At 41.3% G+C, this 26,300-nt stretch overlaps 1 protein-coding gene across 1 annotated transcript; it reads left to right on the forward strand.

Annotated features, from left to right (window-relative positions):
- Positions 1-12,750: 12,750 nt before the first annotated feature.
- LOC129868691 (claudin-like protein ZF-A89) lies at positions 12,751-24,392 on the forward strand. The gene is made up of 2 exons (XM_055942869.1): positions 12,751-13,365; positions 23,591-24,392. Exons 1-2 carry the CDS (start codon positions 12,890-12,892, stop codon positions 24,231-24,233), a joined length of 1,119 nt encoding a protein of 372 aa, XP_055798844.1. The 5' UTR covers positions 12,751-12,889; the 3' UTR covers positions 24,234-24,392.
- The last annotated feature ends 1,908 nt before the right edge of the window (positions 24,393-26,300 follow it).

Genomic DNA, 26,300 nt, shown 5'->3' on the forward strand with positions numbered 1-26,300 from the left:
AAGTTTTGGAATGGCCTAGTCAAAGTCCAGACCTAATCCCAGTTGAGATGTTGTGGCAGGACTTGAAACGAGCAGTTCATGCTTGAAAACCCACAAATTTGGCTGAGTGAAAGCAGTTGATGGAAGAGTGTCTCAGATGACGTGAGAGACTGATCAACAACTACAGGAAGCGGTTGGTTGGAGTCATTGCAGCTTAAGATGGTCTCAATAATTGGTTGTGCTAAGGGGGCAATTATTTTTTCACACAGGGGCATTGGGTGTTGCATAACATTGTTTATGAAATAAATGAAATAAGTATGAAATTGTTGTGTTATTTGTTTCCTCAGGTTCATTGTATCTAATATTATATTTTGGTTGAAGATCTGATAATATTCAGTATCAGAAACATGCAAGGGTAGAGAAAATTCTATGTAAAGAGGAAAATACTTTTTCACAGTACTGTACCTAAGTAACAGAATTTTAAAAAATCCCCATCAAAACCTTCAGTCTAATCCACCAGTTTAAGCATCTGCGGTGGAAGGTGGCCGAGCTACAGCGGTGTGTGTCAGACCATGGGACATCCCGAAAATCGGGTCTTCTCACGAAAATGTCTGTAGCGTCCGAACGGTTTGTCTGAAGTCGGTAGTGCTGATGTGCCACCTTCTCTCTGTAGCGTCCTGACCATTTGAGATACAAACGAATATGACCCCATGGAAAAGTGAGACTCTCACGAACACTATGGTGTTCTCCATTTTGCTCTACGACCCACACAAGTGTCACAGGCCTGAAGGTAATTCATACCAATCAATGGAAGTATGGAGGTAGTATTGTGCCAACAAAAATAAGGGGTTAAATATGTGTCCAAAAAAACACATCTCCTAGATATACTGTATCTTGACAGGCTATATATAACTTGACCACATCAGTGCATTTTTTTTGCAATAATAATCCACATAAAGTACAGTCATTTGTTAAATTAGAGGTACATATGAATGTGAAACCACTGTTGCAATACTATGAAAGACTGAAGTAATGGGAAATCGAATGAGAGATGGCTGATCTTTCTCTGTTGGAATATTTGACACACTGCATTTCGCAGAGATCACGTTGTTAGAGACAGGTGGGACTTTTTTGCGGAAAGTAGAGATTGGCCAATCAGATATCATTTCCCAAAACCAATATTATAGGATATTTGTGAGGATTTAAGACCTAGTTAAGAAAGGCAAACACATATCTTTCCAGTTCAAATCAAAGTGCTATCCACCCTCAAGTTTTTGTCGATGGGCATTTTTCAGCGGGAGCTTGCCCGATCGGCATATCACATCTCTCGATGAGCCAATGTTTTGGATGTAATTATCAGTAAAATTAAATGTAATATACAGTTTCCATACACCATCACACAACAGGTTGAAGTCAAGAGGGATTTCTTTGCCATCAATTGATTCCCAAACACAGAGAAATAGACAGTACTGACCTCGCCATTAAAGCTCCATCCCAAAATGAGTTAAACTATGTCATCAAAAAAAGACTTCCACTCTTATGTGCAGGTAATAAGTTATGTGATCTTCAAAAAAAAATGCTGCTGAATCTGGTGGCCGTGTGGAAGCTCACGACTTGTTCATTCTGCAGATCAGCAATGTAGGCCTATAAGCCTACAGGAGGGAGCTGTTGAAGATGGATGGCTTATTGGTGAGTGTTGCCTGCTCATTTGAAGTATATTTGCCATTGCTAAAGCAACTTGAACTGTCCTATTGGTCGTCTCTTTGTAGCTATGTTTTAATTTTTACTTTGCAAACCGCAACTGAGCGAGACAAATTAAAACTTTGAGAATTTGTGATATTTTGAAAACTTTTTGGGGTTGGGCCGTTGTAGACTATTTCATAGTACTGCGTTGTATATTCTCCACAGGCAAATTCAAGGGATGAATTTGACCATATATTGTTAACCTTTAAAAGTCCATGCCATTGGTGGGGGTTATACGAAGGTATACATTTTTTTTTATAACATAATTATTTGATAAAATATTGAATTTGGCTGTTACTACTATAGCCCATAGATATGCATTGAATAACACACTGAGAAATGGCATAAAAGAGAGACAAAAAAGTGTCTTTCCTGTACAAATGACCAAAAGTATGTGGACACCTGCTCGACAAACATCTAATTTCAAATTCATGGGCATTAATATGGAGTTGGTCCCCCCTCTGTTGCTATAACAGCTGCCACTCTTCTGGGAAGACTTTCGACTAGATGGAGGAACATTGCTGCAGGGACTTGCTTCAAAGAGCATTAGTGAGGTCGGGCACTGATGTTGGACGATTATACCTAGCTCACAGTCGGTGTTCCAATTCATCCCAAAAGTGTTCGATGAGGTTGAGGTCAGGGCTCTGTGCAGGCTAGTCAAGTTCTTCTACACCGATCTCGACAAACCATTTCTGTATGGACCTCGCTTTGTGCAAGTGGGCACTGTCATGCTGAAACAGGAAAGGGCCTTCTCCAAACTGTTGCCACAAAGTTTGGAACCACAGAATTGTCTAGAATGTCATTGTATGCTGTAGTGTTAAGATTTCCCTTCACTGGAACTAAGGGGCCTAGACCGAACCATGAAAAACAGCCCCAGACCATTATTCCTCCTCCGCCAAACTGTACAGATGGCACTTTGCATTGGGGCAGGTAGCATTCTCCTGGCATCAAACCCAGATTCATCCGTCGGATTGACAGATGGTGAAGCATGATTCATCACTCCAGAGAACACATTTCCACTGCTCCAGCCAACGGCAGTGAGCTTTACACCACTCCAGCCAACGCTCGACATTGCGCACGGTGATCTTAGGCTTGTGAGGCTGCATAGCCATGGAAACTCATTTCATGAAGCTCTCGACAAACAGTTATTGTGCTGACGTTGGTTCCAGAGGCCGTTTGGAACTTCTTAGTGAGTGTTGCAACTGAGGACAGACGATTTTTACGCGTTATGCGCTTCAGCACACGGCAGTCCTGTTCTGTGATCTTGTGTGGCCTACCACTTCGCGGCTGAGCCGTTGTTGCTCCTATACATTTCCACTTACAGCCCTTATATAGTTGACCGGGGCAGCTCTAGCAGGGCAGAAATTTGACGAACTGACTTGTTGGAAAGACGGCATCCTATGACGGTGCCACGTTGAAAGTCACTGAGCTCTTCAGTAAGGCCATTCTACTGCCAATGTTTGTGTATGGAGATTGCATGGCTGTGTGCTCGATTTTATACACCTGTCAGCAACGGGTGTGGCTGAAATAGCTGAATCCACTAATTTGAAGGGGTGTCCACATACTTTGGTATATACAGTGTAGGTACTGTATGTGCATGCGTACCTACTTGTGTAAGCTTCAGGGTGCATGTGTGTGTGACTGGTTACTCCAGCACTGGCACAGCCACAGAAGAAAACAGGTGTAGAATATGATCTTGTTTATTTGTACACGTTATCGCTCAACACACTTAAGAATCACTCAGACAGGCCACTCCACCTTGGACAAACTAATCATATATTAGCAGCGATAAGATAACCTGGACTGCATCCCAAATGACACCCTATTACCTAGTGCATGACTTTTGTCCAGGTCGTGGTCAGAGGTTGTGCTCAATTACTGTAGGTAGTAGGGTGCCATTTGGGACGTAGCGGTTAATCTGCGTCTGAGGAAGGATTCAACGGCACAAATAAAGCACACCTTAAGTGTTTGTTCAGTCAAATTGGAAACGATTTTAGATGAATGCTGGTCAATACTTCTGAAGAGTAGAAGATTTGTATTACTGACTGATATACTGTATTGCTGGTTTCCCAGCCTAGTCTTGGACTAAAAAATGATTTCCATTAAAACACTATTTAGTTCAGGACTAGGCTTAATCTGTGTCCAGGAACCCGGCACTCTAAATTATAGTTTGCCTCTGAATCAATAGTAAAGTTAATTGCTGATGACCTGGACTGCATTCATGCATAAGATAATTCATCACACTTTATTTGGATAGTCTGGATTGTTCATCTGTCCATTTACAGATTGTCATACTATCAACAAATGATATGTTGATAATCAACTGCTTGCTAAGGTTACGGTTAGGATTAGGTTTTGAATAGGTGTAAGCGTAAGTTTCAGGTTAAGGTAAGGGTTCAGTTTAGGGTTAGGATAAGGGTTAAGACTTGGGTTACTAGATAGTTAGTTGGAATGTTACTGTATATTGTCTGTGGAGCATCTACAGATGGACTATCCAAATAAAGAATTACCCAGAATTCGACAACCCAAAAACGAACTAGATGTGCGGGCTTTAGTTCCAGCCCAGCACTAACACAGTTGATTGAATTAACTAATCAAAATCTATACAAAGTGTGTACCAAAAAAGGGGTTTCTATGCTTCCTCCCATAAAAGGCCTTAAATTTCGAGTGAAGATGCCACTTTCATCCTAAAAGGCCTAGTGTACACGATCAATGTTAGGAGATATGGGTCCTGTCTGAAACCTAACACTATTGAAACACAGCCAACTGTACCATGTTACTGCTCTAACACTCCTACTCCTTCCCTCCCCTTTTGTAGTTGTTACGGGGAGTTTCAGTCAGCCATAGAGCTCTCTCTCACCCCCCCGCCCCCTCCTCTCTCTCTATCAATTTCTCTCTCTTTCTCTCTCTTTTTCTCTCTCTCTCTCTCTCTCTCTGGAGAATGATAAACGAGTTTCAGTTGGCAGAGGGATTATCGTGACTCTCTGTCCGTGTTCCGCTTGTTTGCTTGTAAGGTTCCCCGGACCTGAGAGATAGCAGAGGTCGTCCTTTGTTCTGGTGGGAGCAGCAGGCAAATAGGAGGCTAATTACGAAACTGTGTGTGACTGAGTGACTGTGTAAGTGTGTATGTGTATGTGTGAGAGAGAGAGAGTGAGTGCATGTGCATGGTTGTGTGTTTCTATGGGCTATGTGTGCCTTCTGGCATGTAGACTAGCAGGCCTGCTAGTCTGTGTATAGGCAAGTAGATGCTCAGTCAGAGAGCTGCTTGGTAACCCCCAGCAGGGTGGTTCCGTCCCAAGTGACACCCTACTTTCTTATATAGTGCACTTCTTATGACCAGGCCCATTGGGCTCAAAAGTAGTGTACTATATAGGGAATAGGGTGCCATTCAGAACACACTCACGTTGTCTCTACTGTCCTGTTTGATACCGTGCATTCAGAAAGTATTCAGACCCCTTGACTTTTTCCACATTTTGTTACGTTACAGCCTTATTCTAAAATGTTTTAAATAAATACAAATCGTCATCAATCCACACACAATACAACATAATGTATTGTAACTCTCCTTCCGTGGCCTCCAACTGCTCTTAAATGCAAGTAAAACTAAATGCATGCTCTTCAACCGATCGCTGCCTGCACCTGCCCACCCGTCCAGCATCACTACCCTGGACGGTTCTGACTTAGAATATGTGGACATCTACAAATACCTAGGTGTCTGGCTAGACTGTAAACTCTCCTTCCAGACTCACATTAAGCATCTCCAATCCAAAATTAAATCTAGAATCGGCTTCCTATTCCGCAACAAAGCATTCTTCACTCATGCTGCCAAACATACTCTCGTAAAACTGACCATCCTACCAATCCTCGACTTCGGCGGTGTCATTTACAAAATAGCCTCCAACACTCTACTCAGCAAATTGGATGCAGTCTATCACAGTGCCATCCGTTTTGTCACCAAAGCCCCATATACTACCCACCACTGCAACCTGTATGCTCTCGTGGCTGGTGCTCGCTTCATATTCGTCACCAAACCCACTGGCTCCAGGTCATCTATCAGTCTTTGCCAGGTAAAGCCCCGCCTTATCTCAGCTCACTGGTCACCATAGCAGCACCCACCCGTAGCACGCGCTCCAGCAGGTATATTTCACTGGTCACCCCCAATCTCCCTCACTAACTTTAAGCACCAGCTGTCAGAGCAGCTCACAGATCACTGCAACTGTACAAAGCCAATCTGTACATAGCCCATCCAACTACCTCATCCCCATACTGTAATTTTTTTGTTTGTTGCTCCTTTGCACCCCAGAATGTCTACTTGCACATTCATCTTCTGCACACCTATCACTCCAGTGTTTAATTGCTAAATTGTAATTATTTCGCCACTATGGCCTATTTATTATCTTACCTCCCTTATCTTACCTCATTTGCACACACTGTATATAGACTTTTTTTCTATTGTGTTATTGACTGTACGTTTGTTTATTCCATGTGTAACTCTGTGTTATTGTTTTTGTCGCACTGCTTTGCTTTATCTTGGCCAGGTCGCAGTTGTAAATGAGAACTTGTTCTCAACTGGCCTACCTGGTTAAATAAAATAATAATATAAATTGCAGGAGACTGAGCACCCAGGGGAAACAGAGGAGCACAGGATCAGGCTGCTTCTCAGAATGGACTGTAGGATGGATGCTGAGAAGAACAGAGGACCCGACGCTGCCAGGGCTTGTGCTCGCTAGGTTGAAATAATGACACAAACAGTGAGTCATGATGATGTGCCATGACACTTTCCTTCTTGAAAGTCCAAAAAAACATGTGGAATGTTGGATGCATAGATTGTGATTTTTGAAACAGGTTTGTGTCGTTTTTGTTATTGTAATCCAAAGGACATATTAGTTAACATATTACAATTGCTGGCTTTAAATGTGTGTTTGTAGTGTCAACTGCATCAAGAACAGTTGGCCTTGGACTTACAATGAATCTTGGAATTTGATTGACAGACTTGATATGAGGTATGAACTTTGACCTTTTCTCTTTTTAAAGAGCACATTGTGAATCCACACACACAGCTTATATGATACTGATCCACATCTGCTCCACAACATGTATTCTATGCTTGTTAGACCTGTTTTTAAGTTCACTAATAAAAGTAACTCTTTCATGTACAGTAACAATGCATTTTGACAAAATATATGATTTGCCGTTTTATTTTTGCCATACATTTGAATGACATTTTTATTTTTTACATATACATTTAAAGTCATGTTGGAATATTTTTCACAAAACATTTCCAAATACATTTTAAGAGATATATACCAACTATATTGATAGATACATTAAATACATTTCCAGATGTATTTATCATATGCTGAACAAAAATATAAACACAACCTGTAAAGTGTTGGTCCCATGTTTCATGAGCTGAAATAAAATATCCCAGAAATGTTCCATACGCAGAAAGAGATTATTTCTCACAAATGTTTTGCACAAATTTGTTTAAATCCCTGTTAAATCCCTGATAATCCATCCAACTGACAGGTGAAGCTGATTAAACAGCATGATCATTACACAGGTGCACCTTGTGCTGGGGACAATGTGCAGTTTTGTCACACAATGCCACAGATGTCTCAAGTTTTGAAGGAGTGTGCAATTGTCATGGTGACTGCACAAATGTCCACCAGAGCTGTTGCCAGAGAATTGTATGTTCATTTCTCTAGCATAAGCCGCCTCCAACATCATTTTAGAGAATTTGGCAGTAAGTTAATCCGGCCTCACAACTGCAGCACAGGTGTAACCACACCAGTCAAGGATCTTCATAGCACATCCGGCTTCTTCACCTGGGGGATTGTCTGATACCAGTCACCTGGACAGCTGATGAAACTGAGGAGTATATATGTCTGTAATAAAGTCCTTTGGTGGGGAAAAACTAATTCTGATTGGCTGGGCCTGGCACCTCAGTGGGTAGGCCTATGCCCTCTCAGAACCACCCATGGCTTTGCCCCTGCCCAGTCATGTGAAATCCATAGATTAGGGCCTAATGGATTTATTTAAATTTACTGATTTCCTTCTATGAACTGTAACTCAATAAAACCATTGAAATTGTTGCATGTTGCATTTATATTTTTGTTCGGTTATATTTTGATATGCATTTTACATACAAGTGTTCCACACCACTATTAATTCTATGTATGTACTCAACACACAGCACCTTTAAAGCTAATTGTTTTTAATTGTCCCTGGGTTCCACTAAGACTCTCCATTTATGAACACATACTCTCTCTCGCATACACGGTCACTGATTGCCTCAATCTGTTGTCTGATAAATGTTTTAATTTGTGAATCCGCATTCCTACAGAGTTCTTGCAATACAGCATTGTGATTACAATTCTTAAGCTGTGACCTTTAAAATGACACGCACAGAAACACACACCTCCCAAAATGTCCCAGTGAGTGGAAGGTGACCATATTAGGTGTTTGTCAGAGGGACTAGTATTTGGAGGAGAATGACTCACTAACCGTCGCTTGGTGACAACCCCTCCCCTCCCCTCCCCTCCCCTCCCCTCCCCTCCCCTCCCCTCCCCTCCCCTCCCCTCATCCCTCCCCTGTCACTAAACTAAACTTAGTTAAACAAGAGAGGGGGAAGGGAGAGGTAGAGAGAAAAGGAAGAGGGAGTGTAGTGTTACCCATAGGCGTCATTAGACCTGTGTTTCTGGGTATATATCTCTTCAAATGTATTTGGAAATGTTTTGTGAAATATATTCCAACATGACTTTAAATGTATTTGTGAAAAAGAAAAATGTTATTCAAATGTATGGCAAAAATAAAACGCCAAATCTTATATTATTTTATTGCAATGTTTTTGGTCCAGAACCACATTTTGATGGTGAGAGAATTTAGAAATTCCAGGCGGTATGTCTGATAGTTTGCATACTGGCGCAACACCATACACGCTAAGAAGTATGCCATATAGAAAAACTGAGCACCCCAAACCAATGAAGTTTCAAGTTTTATTATTTGTGTGTACGGGATACACATGGTATACGCACATCCAACGAAATGCTTACTTGCAGGTTCCTTCTCAACAATGCAACAACATTAAGAAATAGTAAAAAAATAAGCTAATTATATTATGCATATTACCGGAGGTATATCGTTTTTATCTATAGCGAATTCGCGGGAGTCATTTGATAAATTAAGCACTGTATTCCATGCCAAGCTCTCAGGCTCCAGTACCCCCTGCCAATGATGCTCCTTCACTTCCTTTACATTTTTGAGGTTCCTCTAGTCTCTGCTGTCACTTGCAGTTTTGGAAACGGTGGTATTTGGTATTTTATTAGGTTACCCATTAGCTGTTGCAAAAGCAGCAGCTACTCTTCCTGGGGTCCACACAAAACATGAAACATAATACAGAATGACATAATACAGAACATCCTTATAAAAGAACAGCGCAAGGACAGAACTACATACATTTTTAAAAAGGCACACGTAGCCTACATATCAATGTATACACACAAACTATCTAGGTCAAATAGGGGAGAGGCGTTGTGCCGCGAGGTGTTGCTTTATCTGTTTTTTGAAAACCAGGTTTGCTGTTTATTTTAGCAACATGAGATGGAAGGAAGTTCCATACAATAAGGGTTCTATTTAATACTGTACGTTTTCTTGAATTTGTTCTGGATTTGGGGACTATGAAAAGACCCCTGGTGGCATGTATGGTGGGATAAGTGTGTATGTGAGAGCTGTGTGTAAGTTCACAATGCAAATAATTTGGGATTTTCAGCACATTAATGTTTCTTATAAAAAGAAGAAGTGATGCAGTCAGTCTCTCCTCAAGTCTTAGCCAAGAGAGACTGGCATACATAGTATTTATATCAGACCTCTGATTACAATTAAGAGAAAAACGTGCCGCTCTTTTTCTGGGCCAGCTGCAGCTTAACTAGATCTTTCCTTGCCGCACTGGACCACACGACTGGACAATAATCAAGATTAGACAAAACTAGAGCATGCAGAACTTGCTTTTTGGAGTGTGTTGTCAAAAAAGTTTTGACCATGACAGTTTACAATCTAAGGTAACACAAAAATAATTTAGTCTCCTCAACTTGTTCAACAGCCACACCATTCATTACCAGATTCAGCTGAGGTCTAGCACTTAAGGAATGATTTGTACCAAATACAATGCTCTTAGTTTTAGAGATGTTCAGGACCAGTTTATTACTGGCCACCCATTCCAAAACAGATTGAAACTCTTTAAGGGTTTCAGTGACTTCATTAGCTGTGGTTGCTGATGCGAATATGGTTGAATCATCAGCATACATGGACAGACATGCTTTGTTTAATGCCAGTGGCATGTCATTGGTAAAAATAGAAAAGAGTAGATGGCCTAGAGAGCTGCCCTGCAGTTGACATTTGAGAAGCTTCCATTAAAGAAAATCCTTTGAGTTCTATTAGATAGATAGCTCTGAATTCATGATATGGCAGAGGTTGAAAAGCCATAGCACTTAAGTGTTTTCAAAAACAGGTTATGGTCAATAATATCAAAGGCTGCACTGAAATCTAACTGTACAGCTCCCACAATCTTCTTATTAACAATTTCTTTCAACCAATCATCAGTCATTTGTGTCAGTACAGTACATGTTGAGTGCCCTTCTCTATAAGCATGCTGAAAGTCTGTTGTTCATTTGTTTACAGAGAAATAGCATTGTATTTGGTCAAACACAATTTTTTCCAACAGTTTGCTAAGAGCTGGCAGCAAGCTTATAGGTCTGCTGTTAGAACCAGTAACGGCCGCTTTACCACTCTTGGGTAGCGGAATGACTTGGACTTCCCTCCAGGCCTGAGGACAAAGACTTTCCTCTAGGCTCAGATTAAAGATATGACAGATAGGAGTGGCTATAGAGTCAGCTGACATCCTCAGTAGCTTTCCATCTAAGTTGTCAATGCAAGGAGGTTAGTCATTATTGATTATTAACAATAATTTTCCACCTCTCCCACACTAACTTTACAAAATTCAAACTTGCACTGCTTTTCTTTCATTATTAGTTTTTTTTATGCGTGATTATAATTGCTCGCTGTTTGTCGTGGGCATTTCCTGCCTAAGTTTGCCCACTTTGCCAATGAAATAATCATTAAAATAATTGCCAACATCAAATGGTTTTGTGATGAATAAGTCATCTTTATTCGATGAAAGATGGAGTTGAATTTGTCTTTCTGCCCATAATTTAATTTAGGGTACTCCAAAGTTTTTTTTCCATCATTCTTTATATCATTGATTTTGACTTCATAATAAAGTTTCTTCTTCTTTTTGTTGAGTTTAGTCACATAGTTTCTCAATTTGACATAAGTCAGCCAGTCAGATCTGCAGCCAGACTTATTAGCCACTCCTTTTGCTTATCTCTTTCAGCCATACCGTTTTTAAATTCCTCATCAATCCATGGAGCCTTAACAGTTCTAAGTCAGTCTCTTAACAGGTGCATGTTTATCAATAAATGGAAGAAACAATTTCATAAATTCATCAAGTGCAACGTCTGGATCCTCCTCATTGATCACATCAGACCAACAAATATGTTTAACATCATCCACATAAGAGTCACAGCAAAATCTTTTGTACGATCTCTTATACACTATTTTAGGCCCAGCTGTTGGAACTTTGGCTTTCCTGGATACAGCCACTATATTGTGATCACTGCATCCAATGGGTACGGATACAGCTTCAGAACAAAGTTGTACAGTATTAGTAAAATGTGATCGATACATGTGGATGATCTTGTTCCTGTACTGTTTGTAAACACCCTGGTAGGTTGATTAATAACCTGAACCAGATTACAGGCACTGGTTACAGTGAGGAGCTTCCTCTTGAGTGGACAGCTTGATGAAAACCTGTCAATATTCAGGTCCCCAACAAAGTAGACCTCTCTGTTTACATCACATACACTATCAAGCATTTCACACATATTATTTAGATACTGACTGTTAGCACTTGGTGGCCTATAGCAACACCCCAAAAGAAAAGGCTTTAGATGTACCAAGTGAACCTGCAACCACAACACTTCAATAACACTTGACATAAGATATTTTCTAAGCATTACAGGGACATGGCTCTGAATATATACAGCAACTCCTCCCCCATAAGCATTTCTGTCTCTTCTATAAATGTTATATCCTTGTATTGCTACTGATGTACGTATCATCAAATGAATTATCTAAGTGAGCCTCAGAAATGGCTAATATATGAATGTTATCTGATGTTAACAAGTTGTTGATTTCATGAACCTTATTTATAAGGCTACATATATTAATATGGGCTATTTTCAGCCCTTTCCTGGGTAGCTATCAGAGATGGACATAATATTGAAAAGAGCTCCTCCGTGGCTGCTCAAGCACCCTCCTCACTGGCTTAGGCAGCGGCTCCTGGAGAGAGCGAGAGATTACAGGTCTCCCCAGATTCCAAAAGTTGGAGCCCGGAACTAAACGGACTCTAGAACAATCAAAACTGAACTCGAATGGACCTGAGGACAACCCGACCTAGACCCGACAAATTATTTATATATACACTAGATGACTTATTGGGGGCTCTATGTTGAAGCCAACATGCCTCCATATTGGCACTCCCCCATTGTACATTTTTTGGGAATCTACAAACATATTTTTTTTTTGCCACATGTATTCTATTACAGACACCTTAATGCATACTTTTAAATTATATTACGTGAGCTAAACATACAAATAAAAAATGAAAAAATGTATTAAATCATTTTCCTTAAAGTATATTTTTTATTACTAATGTTACTGTCCCCACTAAAACAAAAGAAATACTTAAACACATGTCATTGTAAACTTGAAACATTTAATTGAAATACTGTAGAAGTGAAGACCTTTAAGAGAGATAGAGAGAGTGAAAAAGTGAGATAGAGAGACCTGGTTTCAAGCCCGGCCCTTCCCCTCTCTCCCTCCCTCCCTCCCTCCCGGAGGGGGAGGTCAGAAGAACCTGTTCTCCTGGTAGTCCTTCCCCACTTGGGACTCAGACCTAGAGCATGCACACACAGAAACACAGCCACCCACTGTATTCAGATTAGACTGAGAGAAGACAAAGAACCTCTACATCACACAGAAAGGAAGACAAAGGGCTGTCCAGTATCACTCAGACCCAACAGACAAACCAACGGCAATCGGATCTAAGATGGTGTCGGCTGGGCTACAGATGCTGGGCACTGCCCTGGGGATCATAGGCTGGATTGGGACCATCATTGTTTGTGCCATGCCCATGTGGAGGGTTACCGCCTTCATCGGCAGTAACATAGTCACCTCGCAGACTTCCTGGGAAGGTATCTGGATGAGCTGCGTGGTCCAGAGCACGGGCCAGATGCAGTGTAAGGTCTACGACTCCATGCTGGCCTTGAGCTCTGACCTACAGGCCGCCAGAGCTCTGACCATCATTGCCATCCTCGCCGGCATTATTGCCATTCTGCTGGCCGTAGCCGGGGGCAAGTGCACCAACTGTGTGGATAACGAGGCGGCCAAGGCTAAAGTGGGTGTGGCATCCGGGGTGGTGTTCATCATTGCCGGAGTTCTGTGCCTGATCCCTGTCTGCTGGACGGCTCACAGCATCATCCAGGACTTCTACAACCCGCTCCTGGTAAGCGCTCAGAAGAGGGAGCTAGGGGGAGCGCTCTACGTGGGCTGGGGGGCCGCTGCCCTGCTGCTGATTGGAGGGGGTTTGCTCTGCTGCAACTGCCCCAAGAAGGATGAGGGTTCCTACACCGCCAGGTACAACAAGGCTCCTCGCTCCGAGACCTCAGCAACGACCACTGGAAAGGACTTTGTCTGAGTGAGGAAGAGAGAGAAGAGAGGGAGGGAGTGAAGAAAGGGAGAGAAGTCTGTTTGCCACGACAGACTGTCTGATCCAGCTGTGTATATATGTATTCTGAGTCACTGTGGTGCTTCTGTATTACGAAGGTTTGAGGACGATATTTAATGGTGATGAGCGAACCACAGTGACTAAAGATTCCATGTAACTTAACATTGAAAGAGAACCAAACCCAAAGAGGAACTGAATTCCTTTAAACCAACCCCATGTAGTCTGCAGTTTTGTGTGTTTTGTATGTATTTTTGTGTAAATATGTGTTTATTTTTTATTTCACCTTTATTTAACCAGGTAGGCTAGTTGAGAACAAGTTCTCATTTGCAACTGCGACCTGGCCAAGATGAAGCATAGCAATTCGACACATACAACAACACAGAGTTACACATGGAATAAACAAACGTACAGTCAATAACACAATAGAAAAAAATGGTCTATATACAGTGTGTGCAAATGAGGTGAGATAAGGGAGGTAAGGCAATAAATAGGCCATAGTGGCGAAATAATTACAATTTAGCAATTAAACACTGGAGTGATAGATGTGCAGAAGATGAATGTGCAAGTAGGGATACTTGGGTGCAAAGGAGCAAGATAAATAAATAAATACAGTATGGGGATGACGTAGGTAGATAGATGGGCTATGTACAGGTGCAGTGATCTGTGAGCTGCTCTGACAGCTGGTGCTTAAAGCTAGAGAGGGAGATATGAGTCTCCCTCTTCAGAGATTTTTGCAGTTTGTTCCAGTCATTGGCAGCAGAGAACTGGAAGGAAAGACGACCAAAGGAGGAATTGGCTTTGGGGGTGACCAGTGAGATATACCTGCTGGAGCGCATGCTACGAGTGGGTGCTGCTATGGTGACCAATGAGCTGAGATAAGGCGGGGCTTTACCTAGCAGAGACTTGTAAATAACCTGTAGCCAGTGGGTTTGGCGACGAGTATGAAGTGAGGGCCAACCAATGAGAGCGTACAGTTCGCAATGGTGGGTAGTGTATGGGGCTTTGGTGACAAAATGGATGGCACTGTGATAGTGTCACGCCCTGGCCTTAGTATTCTTTGTTTTCTTTATTATTTTAGTTAGGTCAGGGTGTGACATGGGGAAAGTATGTGTTTTTGGATTGTCTAGGGGTTTGTATGTTAAATGGGTCAGTTTCTTGTCTTGGTGTTTGTATGTCTATGGCTGCCTAGATTGGTTCTCAATTAGAGGCAGCTGTGGTTCATTGTCTCTGATTGAGAGCCATATTTAAGGCAGCCATAGGCATTGGGTTTTGTGGGTAATTGTCTATGTAGAACGTTTGTAGCTTTTGTATTGCACTTACGTTTGTAGCTTCACTTTGTTTTGTTTCGTTTTGTTATAAGTGTTTGTTTTGTGTTTCACTCGTCTCAAATAAAAGAGATGTATTTTTCACACGCTGCGCCTTGGTCCACTCATTATCCTCAAGACGATCGTGACAGATAGACTGCATCCAATTTGTTGAGTAGAGTGTTTGAGGCTATTTTATAGATGACATCACTGAAGTTGAGGATCGGTAGGATGGTCAGTTTTACGAGGGTATGTTTGGCAGCATAAGTGAAAGATGCTTTGTTGCGAAATAGGAAGCCGATTCTAGATTTCATTTTGGATTGGAGATGCATAATGTGAGTCTGGAAGGAGAGTTTACAGTCTAACCAGACACCTAGGTATTTGTAGATGTCCACATATTCTAAGTCAGAGCCATCCAGAGTAGTGATGCTGGACAGGCGAGCAGGTGCGGGCAGTGATCGGTTGAATAGCATGCATTTAGTTTTACTTGCATTTAAGAGCAGTTGGAGGCCACAGATGGAGAGTTGTATGGCATTGAAGCTCGTCTGGAGTTTAGTTAACACAGTGTTCACAGAGGGGCCAGAAGTATACAGAATGGTGTCGTCTGCGTAGAGGTGGATCAGAGAATCACCAGCAGCAAGAGCAGCATCATTGATGTATACAGAGAAGAGTCGGCCCGAGAATTGAACCCTGTGGCACCCCCATAGAGACTGCCAGAGGTCCGGACAACAGGCCCTCCGATTTGACACACTGAACTCTATCAGAGAAGTAGTTGGTAAACCAGGCGAGGCAATCATTTGAGAAACCAAAGCTGTCAAGTCTGCCAATAAGAATGTGGTGATTGACAGAGTCGAAAGCCTTGGCCAGGTCGATGAATACGGCTGCACAGTAATGTCTCTTATCGATGGTGGTTATGATGTCGTTTAGGACCTTGAGCGTGGCTGAGGTGCACCCATAACCAGCTCTGAAACCAGATTGCATAGCGGAGAAGGTACGGTAGGATTCGAAATGGTCGGTAATCTGTTAACTTGGCTTTCGAAGACCTTAGAAAGACAGGGTAGGATAGATATAGGTCTGTAGCAGTTTGGGTCTAGAGTGTCACCCCCTTTTAAGGGGGGATGACCGCGGCAGCTTTCCAATCTTTGGGAATCTCAGACGATACGAAAGAGACCCTCTCTTTCAGGCTAGTAATAGGGGTTGCAACAATTTCGGCAGATAATTTTAGAAAGAGAGGGTCCAGATTGTCTAGCCCGGCTGATTTTTAGGGGTCCAGATTTTGCAGCTCTTTCAGAACATCAGCTATCCGGATTTGGGTGAAGGAGAAATGGTGGGGGCTTTGGCTTGGTTGCTGTGGAGGGTGCCGGGCAGTTGACCGGGGTAGGGGTAACCAGGTGGAAAGCATGTGTGTGTGTGTGCCTTTACACCTTTTGGCAGTGTGTTTTGTTAATTGTTTTATCCCAGCCATGTTTGTTACTGTTGTACATTATTATTTATACATGTTATTGTTAAAGGGATACTTTGGGATTTTGGCAATGAGGCCCTTTATCTACCTCCCCAAATTCATATGAACTTGTCGCTGCGTGTGATTTGAAGGCATTTGCTAACTAGTGCTAGCGCAATTGCTAACTAGCTTTAGCGCAATGACTGAAAGAATATGAGTATCTGATAGCATGCTAGCAGATACCCACAGACTTCCATTAATTGTACCAACACTAGTTGTTACTGGCTGGGGAAACCTCTAACTTCCTTCATATTGTACACACAGAGACATACAATAGTATCCTTGATTTTATCTGACTCTGGAGAAGTAGATAAAGGGCTAAAGATAAGGTTTCCCTTTAATATTGTAATTTGTATTCATCTTTTTTAAAACACGTATGAGTTACAGTAGATGGTTTTGAAACTGTAAATAAATATTTTTCAAATGAATTTTTTATGTTTTGATGGCATTTCATTCATCAACACCACATTCAACATGGAAACTTATTTTAGCACTATTTCTATTAGATACATGTAACTAGCAAGTAAATATTCAACTATGACCGAAAAACAACATACACCTCCTTTTGCCCTCAGAACAGCCTCAATTCGTCATGGCATGGCAAGGTGTCGAAAGCATTCCACAGGGATGCTGGCCCATGTTGACTCTAATGCTTCCCACAGTTGTGTTAAGTTGGGTGGATGTACTTTGTGTGGTGGACCATTTTTGCTACACATGGGAAACTGTTGAGAATGAAAAACCCAGCAGCGTTGCAGTTCTTGACACACCCAAACCAGTGTGCCCGGCACCTACTACCATACCCCGTTCAAAGGCTCTTAAATATTTTTGTCTTGCCAATTCACTCTCTGAATGGCACACATACACAATCCATGTCTCAATTGCCTCAAGGCTTAAAAATCCTTATTTAACCTGTTTCCTCCCCTTCATTTATACTGATTGAAGTGGATTTAACAAGTGACATCAATAAAGGATCATATCTTTCACTTGGATTCACCTGGTCAGTCTACAGTATGCCATGGTAAGAGCATGTTTTGTACCCTCAGTGTATTTCTCAGATATCTTTTTCTTTCGATGTACTATCTAAATGACTGGCTATTAGTCATAACCTAAGGGAAGTTGCTTTGCATGTATCAACTAACGAACATTATTTCCCTAGTCAAATTGCAGAGCAGGATTTTTGGGAACCATTTTGAACAAAGCCTGAAGAATATGAAACTCACTCCAACCCATTAGTATCGATCTTGAGTTCCAATTGTTTGGAATATTCAAGATTACCCAACGAGTGTGTTGTAGTTTCGTCTTTTTGATATAAACTATTTTTCCCTCCATGCACCTGGAAATACCATAGTGTGTGTGAAGTAAACTTTTTTTAAGTGAACAAAGCCTGTTTGCAATGAAATAGAACTTGAGAAGGGTCCATTGTCTTGACTCACCCATCAGGTCTAGGTGTGGCACAGCAGAGGAGTATGGGAGCACGTGGTACTGATAGGTCCAAACTCATTCTTTGTTCAAATAGGGAGCTTTAACTGGAAACGGGACTGGGGGTTGGGGTTGTATTTGAATAAGTACAACACTGCATATAATGATCTGATAAAAAAATGTGTCTACAGAGTCTACATTGAAATGCCAGGTGATGTTTGAGAGAGAGAGAGAGATGGGTTGAGTGGAGTCAATTGTAATGAATACCTGACTACAACCGGTCTATTTTTAGCAGAGTAAAAGTGAGTGCTACGTTCCTATTCTCAGACTGCAAAAGTGAATTGGCATTCAAATCCGTAAGAGTCTATTGACACACCGGCGCATTAATCTAAGTAACATAATAAAAAAATCCCCATCAAAATCTGTCAGTTTAAACTAGAAATAATTGTTCAAAACCTTATTCCTTATGATTTATTTTTTGACTGTCTTTTTTTGCCATTTATGAACACGTCATTCAATGCGTTTCTATGGGCTATAGGAGTAAAGGCCAAAATCAATATTTTATCAAATCATTGTTTTATATATTTTTTTGAAACCTAAAAGGGTCCTAAAATTCTAAATTAATTGATAGAGATGGTATGACCATCTTTAAAAAAATCCATATGTTAGCTTAGTACTTAGTATATAGTTAGTAGGCCAAAGGTTCCCAGATGTCGTTCTAAATTCGCCAAAATACAAAGAATACAAGCAGTGGACGCTATTTCCGTGCCTATAAAGCTCATAATGCAATTCTTCAGAAAATGGGCGTGGCTTCACAATGTTTTCAGAAATTCAATGCTTTAACTAATTATGACAAATGTTAAGGAATGTTATAAAGTAACGACTTTTCAAATAAGTTACGTTACACTTTATATTGGCTGACAATTTGTTAGCTATGCTATCCTTATGAACTGCATAGCATTACAGCAGTATGTACTGGTATGTTCGCTAGTTACCTAACATTAGTTGGCTACTAATATATCAACCTTACCAGGTTGCCATCTAACTAACTACCCAACGTTTATTGACTTGATTATTCACGTCATTCTTAACTAAATGGTATAGTTGTTGTGCATTCTCAATGGACATTGTTAATTCTGTCTATCTTCTCGTCTGAGTGTGATGAATTTAACTGATGAATTTACAAACGCTCAACACCCTGCAGAATATAGCCGGTGTAAATGTTGTAAATGTTGGCAAAAAAAAAGTTATTAAATTGTTGCCAGCAGCACAGTTACAGTCACCAACGCTCTGGATAACATGAAAACAGCCTAACCAACTCTACTAGGGTGATTAAAATTGTCAGAGTGAGGTGTTCTCTCATTTGTGTCTGGAAGTAGCTAGCAAGCTAGCCAACGTTAGCCCGTTAGCTTGGGTGCTTGACTGCTGTTGTAAGGTCAGAACCCTCTGATCAACCCAACTCCTTGGCCAGACCGTCCAGTGTGTGCACTCTGAACGCTCCGAGAGCGGAACACTGAATTTACGAAGGGACAATCTAAACAATGCTCTGGATTTTTCTCTTTCAACCACATAAAATATGCAACCAAGATGAACTGAAATACTATCAGAAACATGTTGGGTCGTTTTGACAGCTTTTCATTTGTTTGAAACCCATCAACAAACTGATGTCATTTGGACATTTTTCATGCCACTCTCCTCATTTTGCCATTGGGCAGAGAAAGTTTACAGTTTTACAGCTAATTTCTTGCAATTCTACACATTTCGCCATGACTTATGCTACGTTCATGATATCTGAGTGAGAGTGACTAACAAAATCAATGGGGGCCCCCTGGGCATGCTCACTGTGTGCCCAGGCAGCATTCGGCCATAATAACTACAAGTTTATATAATTGGCTAGACTAACAATCGTTTTTTGTTGTTGTTGTTGCTGGCCTTCTAGGCAGAGTTCCTCTGTCCAGCGTCTGTGTTCTTTTGCCCATCTTATTCTTTTCTTTTTATTGGCCAGTCTGAGATATGGCTTTTTCTTTGCAACTCTGCCTAGAAGGCCAGCATCCCGGAGTCGCCTCTTCACTGTTGACGTTGAGAATGGTGTTTTGCGGGTACTATTTAATGAAGCTGCCAGTTGAGAACTTGTGAGGCATCTGTTTCTCAAACTAGACACTCTGATGTACTTGTCCTCTTGCTCAGTTGTGCACCGGGGCCTCCCACTCCTCTTTCGATTCTGGTTAGGGCCAGTTTCCGATATTTTGTGAAGGGAGTAGTACACAGCATTCTACGAGATCTTCAGTTTCTTGGCAATTTCTTGCATAGAATAGCCTTCATTTCTCAGAACAAGAATAGACTGACGAGTTTCAGAAGAAAGTTCTTTGTTTCTAGCCATTTTGAGCCTGTAATCGAACCTTCAAATGTTTTATGCTTCGGATACTCAACTAGTCTAAAGAAGGCCAGTTTTATTGCTTCTTTAATCAAGACAACAGTTTTCAGCTGTGCGAACATAATTGCAAAAGGTTTTTCTAATGATCAATTAGCCTTTTAAAATTATAATCTTGGAATATCCGACACAATGTGCCAATTGGAACACAGGAGTGATGGTTGCTGATAATGGGCCTCTGTACGCCTATGAAGATATTCCATAAAAAAATCTCTTGTTTCCAGCTACAATAGTCATTTACAACATTAACAATTTCTGCACTGTATTCTTGATCAATTTGATGTTATTTTAATGGACAAAAAATGTGCTATTCTTTCAAAAACAAGGACATTTCTAAGTGACCCCAAACGTTGGAACGGTAATGCATAATTCAAATGTGTTACAAAAATCGATACGTCCTTCTTAAAAACTACATTTAAATGTCAAAAGCCATTATTCTATGTGTGTACCCTTTACCACACTTTTTACAGTTTTTATTTAACTAGGCAAGTCAGTTAAGAACAAACTCTTATTTGCAAGGACGTCCTACCCCGGGCCAAACCCGGACGACGCTGGGCCAATTGTGCACCATTCTACGGGACTCCCAATCATGACCGGATGTGATACAGCCTGGATTCGAACCAGGGACTGTAGTGACACCTCTTGCACTGAGATGCAGTGCCTCAAACCACTGCGACTGGAACATGGTCTTGAATTATTAATTTCTTATACCTCGTATGAACTTAAAAGAAGTCAAGGCAACCTGAGTCCATCAACTTCTTAATTGGTTTCACAATTTAATTGCAGTATTAATTCATCAAATAATTAAGTGACAGTCAAAATATGAATCTTCAATATGGATCAAGAAATAGCCTTCAAAATAAACCAATGAGTATGGCATCATGCTCAAGCAATACATAGCAACAACTTATTGTCATTCACCATCAAGTCAAAAACATACACAAAACATACACAATAACATTCAGTAACAGTCAATAACCGGTTTCAACCTTATACAAAGGTGGGAATATAGTTTTACAGGGAGGGGTCAGATGTTCAGTCTCAATTCACCTACATGCTCCAAAGTACCTGCCACTGCCGGAATAGAATTTCAGCATATTGTTTTCCTTTCTATGGTATCCAGCTTCTCCTGGTGGATATGACAGACAGCAACATGGTCAATCTGCTTTGTGTCATTGTTGAGCGCAGCCACTTCTTCAACCTCCATGTCAACCAAATCAAATTAGAATGCAGTTAACAATGTTTGTGAAAGCACTTGGGCTACCGTCAGCAAAGATGAGGAGTCGAATCGATCTCTTCGCGATGTTAATTGCTATGCAACATGCTTCACCAGACTGCTTTATAACTAAAATTCCAAATGATGACCTGTTTATCCTCTTCTTCTGCCTCAACATGGGCGGAGCTCTCACTCATGTTGCTTTACTAACTGCCTCTGACCCCTGCCATGACAACCAAAATAAATCAAAATGCAGGTAACAACTGTTTTGTTATGTAGACACCAGTCAAAAGTTTAGAAACACCTACTCATTCAAGCGTTTTTTCTTTATTTTTGGAATAATGGTGAAGACATAAAAAAATGAAATAACACATATGGAATAATTTAGTAACCACAAAAGTGTCAAACAAATCAAAATATATTTTATATTTGAGATTATTCAAAGTAGCCACCCTTGGCCTTGATGACAGCTTTGCACACTCTTGGCATTCTCTCAACCAGCTTCACCTGGAATGCTTTTCCAAAAAGTCTTGAAGGAGTTCCCACATATGCTGAGCACTTGCTGGCTGCTTTTCCTTCACTCTGCAGTCCAACTAATCCCAAACCATCTCAATCAGGTTGAGGTCGGGTGATTGTGGAGGCTAGGTCATCTGCTGCAGCACTCCATCACTCTCCTTCTTGGTCAAATAGCCCTTACACAGCCTGGAGATGTGTTGGGTCATTGTCCTGTTGAAAAACAAATGATAGTCCAATTAAGCGCAAACCAGATGGGATGGCGTATCGCTGCAGAATGCTGTGTTAGCCATGCTGGTTAAGTGTGCCTTGAATTCTAAATAAATCACAGTGTCACCAACAAAGCACCCCTACACCATTACCCCACCTCCATGCTTCACGTTAGGAACCACACATGCAGAGATCATCCGTTCACCTACTCTGTTTCTCACAAAGACAAGGCGGTTGGAACCAAAGATCTCAAATTTGGACTCATCAGATCAAAGAACAGATTTCCACTGGTCTAATGTCCATTGCTCGTGTTTCTTGGCCCAAACAAGTCTATTCTTATTATTGGTGTCCTTTAGTAGTGGTTCCTTTGCAGCAATTTGACCATGAAGGCCTGATTCACGCAGTCTCCTCTGAACAGTTGATGTTGAGATGTGTCTGTTACTTGAACTCTGTGAAGCACTTATTTGGGCTGCAATTTCTGAGGCGGGTAACTCTAATGAACTTATCCTCTGCAGCAGAGGTAACTGTGGGTCTTCCTTTCCTGTGGCGGTCCTCATGAGGGCCAGTTTCATCGTAGCGCTTGATGTTTTTTGTGACTGCACTTGAAGGAACTTTCAAAGTTCTTGAAATGTTCCAGATTGACTGACCTTCATGTCTTAAAGTAATGATGGACAGTCATATCTCTTTGTTTTTTTTTGCTGCCATAGTATGGACTTGGTATTTTACCAAATAGGGCTATCTTCAGTATACCACCCCTACCTTGTCACAACACAACTGATTAGCTCAAATGTATTAAGAAGGAAAGAAATTCCACTAATGTACTTTTAACAAGGCACACCTGTTGCATTCCACGTGACTACCTCATGAAGCTGGTTGAGAGAATACCAAGAGTGTGCAAAGCTGTCATCAAGGCAAAGGGTAGCTACTTTGAAGAATCTAATCTAAATATTTGTATTTGTTTAACACTTTTTTGGTTACTACATGATTCCATATGTGTTATTTCATAGTTTTGATGTCTTCCCTTTTATTTTACAATGTAGAAAATAGTAAAATATAAAAATAAAACTTGAATGAGTAGGTGTGTCCAAACTTTTGTAATCAGATTGTTACTGAGTTTGGGTAATCCAAAAGTTACGTTACGGATTACAATTTTGAACAGATAACTAGTAACTGCAACAGATTACATTTAGAAAGTAACCTACCCAACCCTGGTTAATTGTGAGCAACACTACAGGCAGACTGGCCACGTTTATTAGTTCAGTGGGTGTGCATGGTCCAATAAACATCCACAGGTGCTTTCAATCGGCTCAATTAGTGACCACACCCTGGCAGGTGGGTATATAGGTTGGGGTCTGTAGCCTCACTACAACCATAACACTGCTACACACGGGTCCTTCTGGGTTTACGTGAGGCTTGCATGCGTACAGAGCTCGAAAGCTATGGCCTCCGCCGGTCTCCAGATTCTGAGCATCGTCCTGGCTCTTATCGGTTGGCTAGGGGACATTGTCATCTGTGCGCTCCCCATGTGGAAGGTAACTGCTTTCATAGGCAACAACATTGTGACGGCGCAGATGTTCTGGGAAGGCCTATGGATGAACTGCGTGACGCAGAGCACGGGCCAGATGCAGTGTAAAGTCTACGATTCCATGCTAGCTCTCCCTCAGGACCTCCAGGCCGCCAGATCTCTGGTGATCATCTCCATCCTCGTGGGCTTGATCGGCATTCTGCTCTCCGTGGCAGGCGGGAAGTGCACCAACTGCATCGAGGACGAGGAGGCCAAGTCCAAAGTGGCCATCGCATCCGGCGTGTTTTTCCTGGTCTCTGGCGTCCTCTGCCTGATCCCAGTGTCCTGGTCCGCCAACACCATTATCAGGGACTTCTACAACCCGCTGCTCACGGACGCGCAGAGGAGAGAGCTGGGAGCTTCACTGTTCATCGGCTGGGGCTCTGCTGGCCTGATGCTCATCGGGGGTATGCTTCTCTGCTGCCAGTGTGCCCAGCGTGAGGAGAGTGGGTACTCTGCCAAATATTCTGCCCCTCGCTTCACTGCCAGTAGAAGGGCCCATGTCTGACAGATTAACACTTAAATGTAACAGTTTTTATATGGACATTTCACGCTTGTGTAGTCTGAACGAGGGTAAATCTGTTTCCCTTCAACACTTGACAAGGATGATTTGAATATTTTAGCTTAACAGCTTCATTGCTTTAATAAATTTATATTTTAATGCTTATCATTCGTTCTTGAATTGTAACATTTGAAGAGTGTAGTTTTCAGTAGGCTAGGTCTCATGGTATAGTTAACTTGCGTGTCAGTCACAATCTGCTCATGGTCAACTCCAGTAGGCCTATTAGGCAACAGTATACTAGTCCCCTAAAGCAGACAAATGTAAGTAGGTATCTCACTTCAATGGTTCTGCGCAGTTATTTGTTGTGCAGCCTTGACAGAACCACTACGGCGACAACTTTTCTGTTTCTTTACTCAATGAGCACAGTGCTTAAAAGTAAGTAAAACTCATACAGACACAATATACTTGTGCACATTAGTTCAAGTAAAAGTGAATAAATAGTTTGCAGTCTAACATAAAGCTGTAACATTTTCAGCTTTTTTGACTTTCTCAGATTGCACAATTCAATGTGTTAAGGATGTACATCTGTCTGCTATGAAATGGTATAGCTGTTCTCAATCAAACGGACACGATGTGACTGTCTTGAATACAAAGGGTGAACTGTTACAATTTACCCCAACTCCTGGGTCAGTAACAGGGCTTTGGGTGACATGTACGTTTGAATTTAGAACTTGTATAACTGAGGCAGAATTTAAATGACTTGTGCTCCATTAACTGGCCCTTCATCTGACCTAAATGTTTGGCCTTTAGTGAGAGACTGGTGCAGTGAGTGACTGTTGGCCATGTTCAGTTGTGACAGTGTTATGGTAGTCCTGGCCTACAGGCTTGGTGGTCCCTTGGGTTTGTTACAACTGACCATTAGCTAGCTTACAATTTAGCTATAACTCTAGCATTGCTAAATTAAATCATGTCTATACACACTACAACATAACAACCTGATGTTTGAATCTAAAAAAAAAAAAAAAAAAAAAAAAAAAAGCAGGTGATGCCTTTACAAAAACAAACTACTTACCTCAATCGTTTGTTCAATCAGATCAGAGTATCTCAGGGTCTAGCGTCTTCATATGACGGTTGAGGACTAAACAGCATGTGCACAGTGAGTCTGGTTCTGGCTTGTTCCTGATTGGAGATATTTAGTGTTCCAACTATCCCCAGTTAGGACACATCTCAAATGTATTTTTACTACCGGGGTGACTGTCTCTCCCTGATGTGTAGATGTCCCTGCTAGAGCATTTCCACTGTGCTTTCTTGGAGCCAGGCCATATGAGGTCATCACTAGTTAACAGCCACAAAGTAAAACCCTTCCTGTTTCTACAATTATTCTTAATCTGTTTATTTTAATTTTTTTAATAAATGCCCCCACATTTTTGGCATATACAGCAACCCACTTTGACTTAGTGGAAGCCAGATAGTCAAAAAGACAGCAAAGGCCCTTATCAGGATTGTGTAAGGTACAGGCAAACATGCTGTTATCAAATAATATAGGCCTTCCCAAAGAAATGTAGGCCTAGTATACAAAATAAGAATGCAAATTCTGAAACAACCAAAGTCTCAAACATAAATGTTTCTACTAGAAAATTGTCGCTTTGTATGTTTACTTTTCTTTTGAAAATCCTTGATTTTTCTACAGTTGCCTTATATAGGCCTATAAAGGTGGGAAGGGAAGAAAGGATGGGTGCATATGAAAAGTATTCTAACAGGGCCATATCCTAATTTGCACACTTGGGAATGTGATTTTGGTTGTCAGATGTTAAATGGATGATCTACCAAGGAGGGGATTCGATTATCTAGCCCACGTTGCCCTGGTGGGAAGAGATTGCATTTGTTTTGGAACCGGGCTGCCACCCAGGCATGAGGCAGGTGCCCGACTCTGGCCGATGACAAAGTCCAGTCAAAACAAAAGTGACATGGTTAAGCACATGGAGTAATGAGTAGGATTCTGTAATTTCACACGCAAAAGTGATTGCTTTTGATAAAACACTATCTGCCTTCCCAATGAAAACTGGTTTTGAA

This window comes from Salvelinus fontinalis, chromosome 13, assembly GCF_029448725.1.
Source record: "Salvelinus fontinalis isolate EN_2023a chromosome 13, ASM2944872v1, whole genome shotgun sequence".
NCBI lineage: Eukaryota > Metazoa > Chordata > Actinopteri > Salmoniformes > Salmonidae > Salvelinus > Salvelinus fontinalis.

Coding starts and splice junctions, on each gene's coding strand:
- LOC129868691 (XM_055942869.1), top strand. CDS start 12,890: ATGGTGTCGGCTGGGCTACAGATGCTGGGCACTGCCCTGGGGATCATA. Junction 13,366..23,590: donor GTAAGCGCTCAGAAGAGGGA/GCTAGGGGGAGC, acceptor ATGCGTACAGAG/CTCGAAAGCTATGGCCTCCG.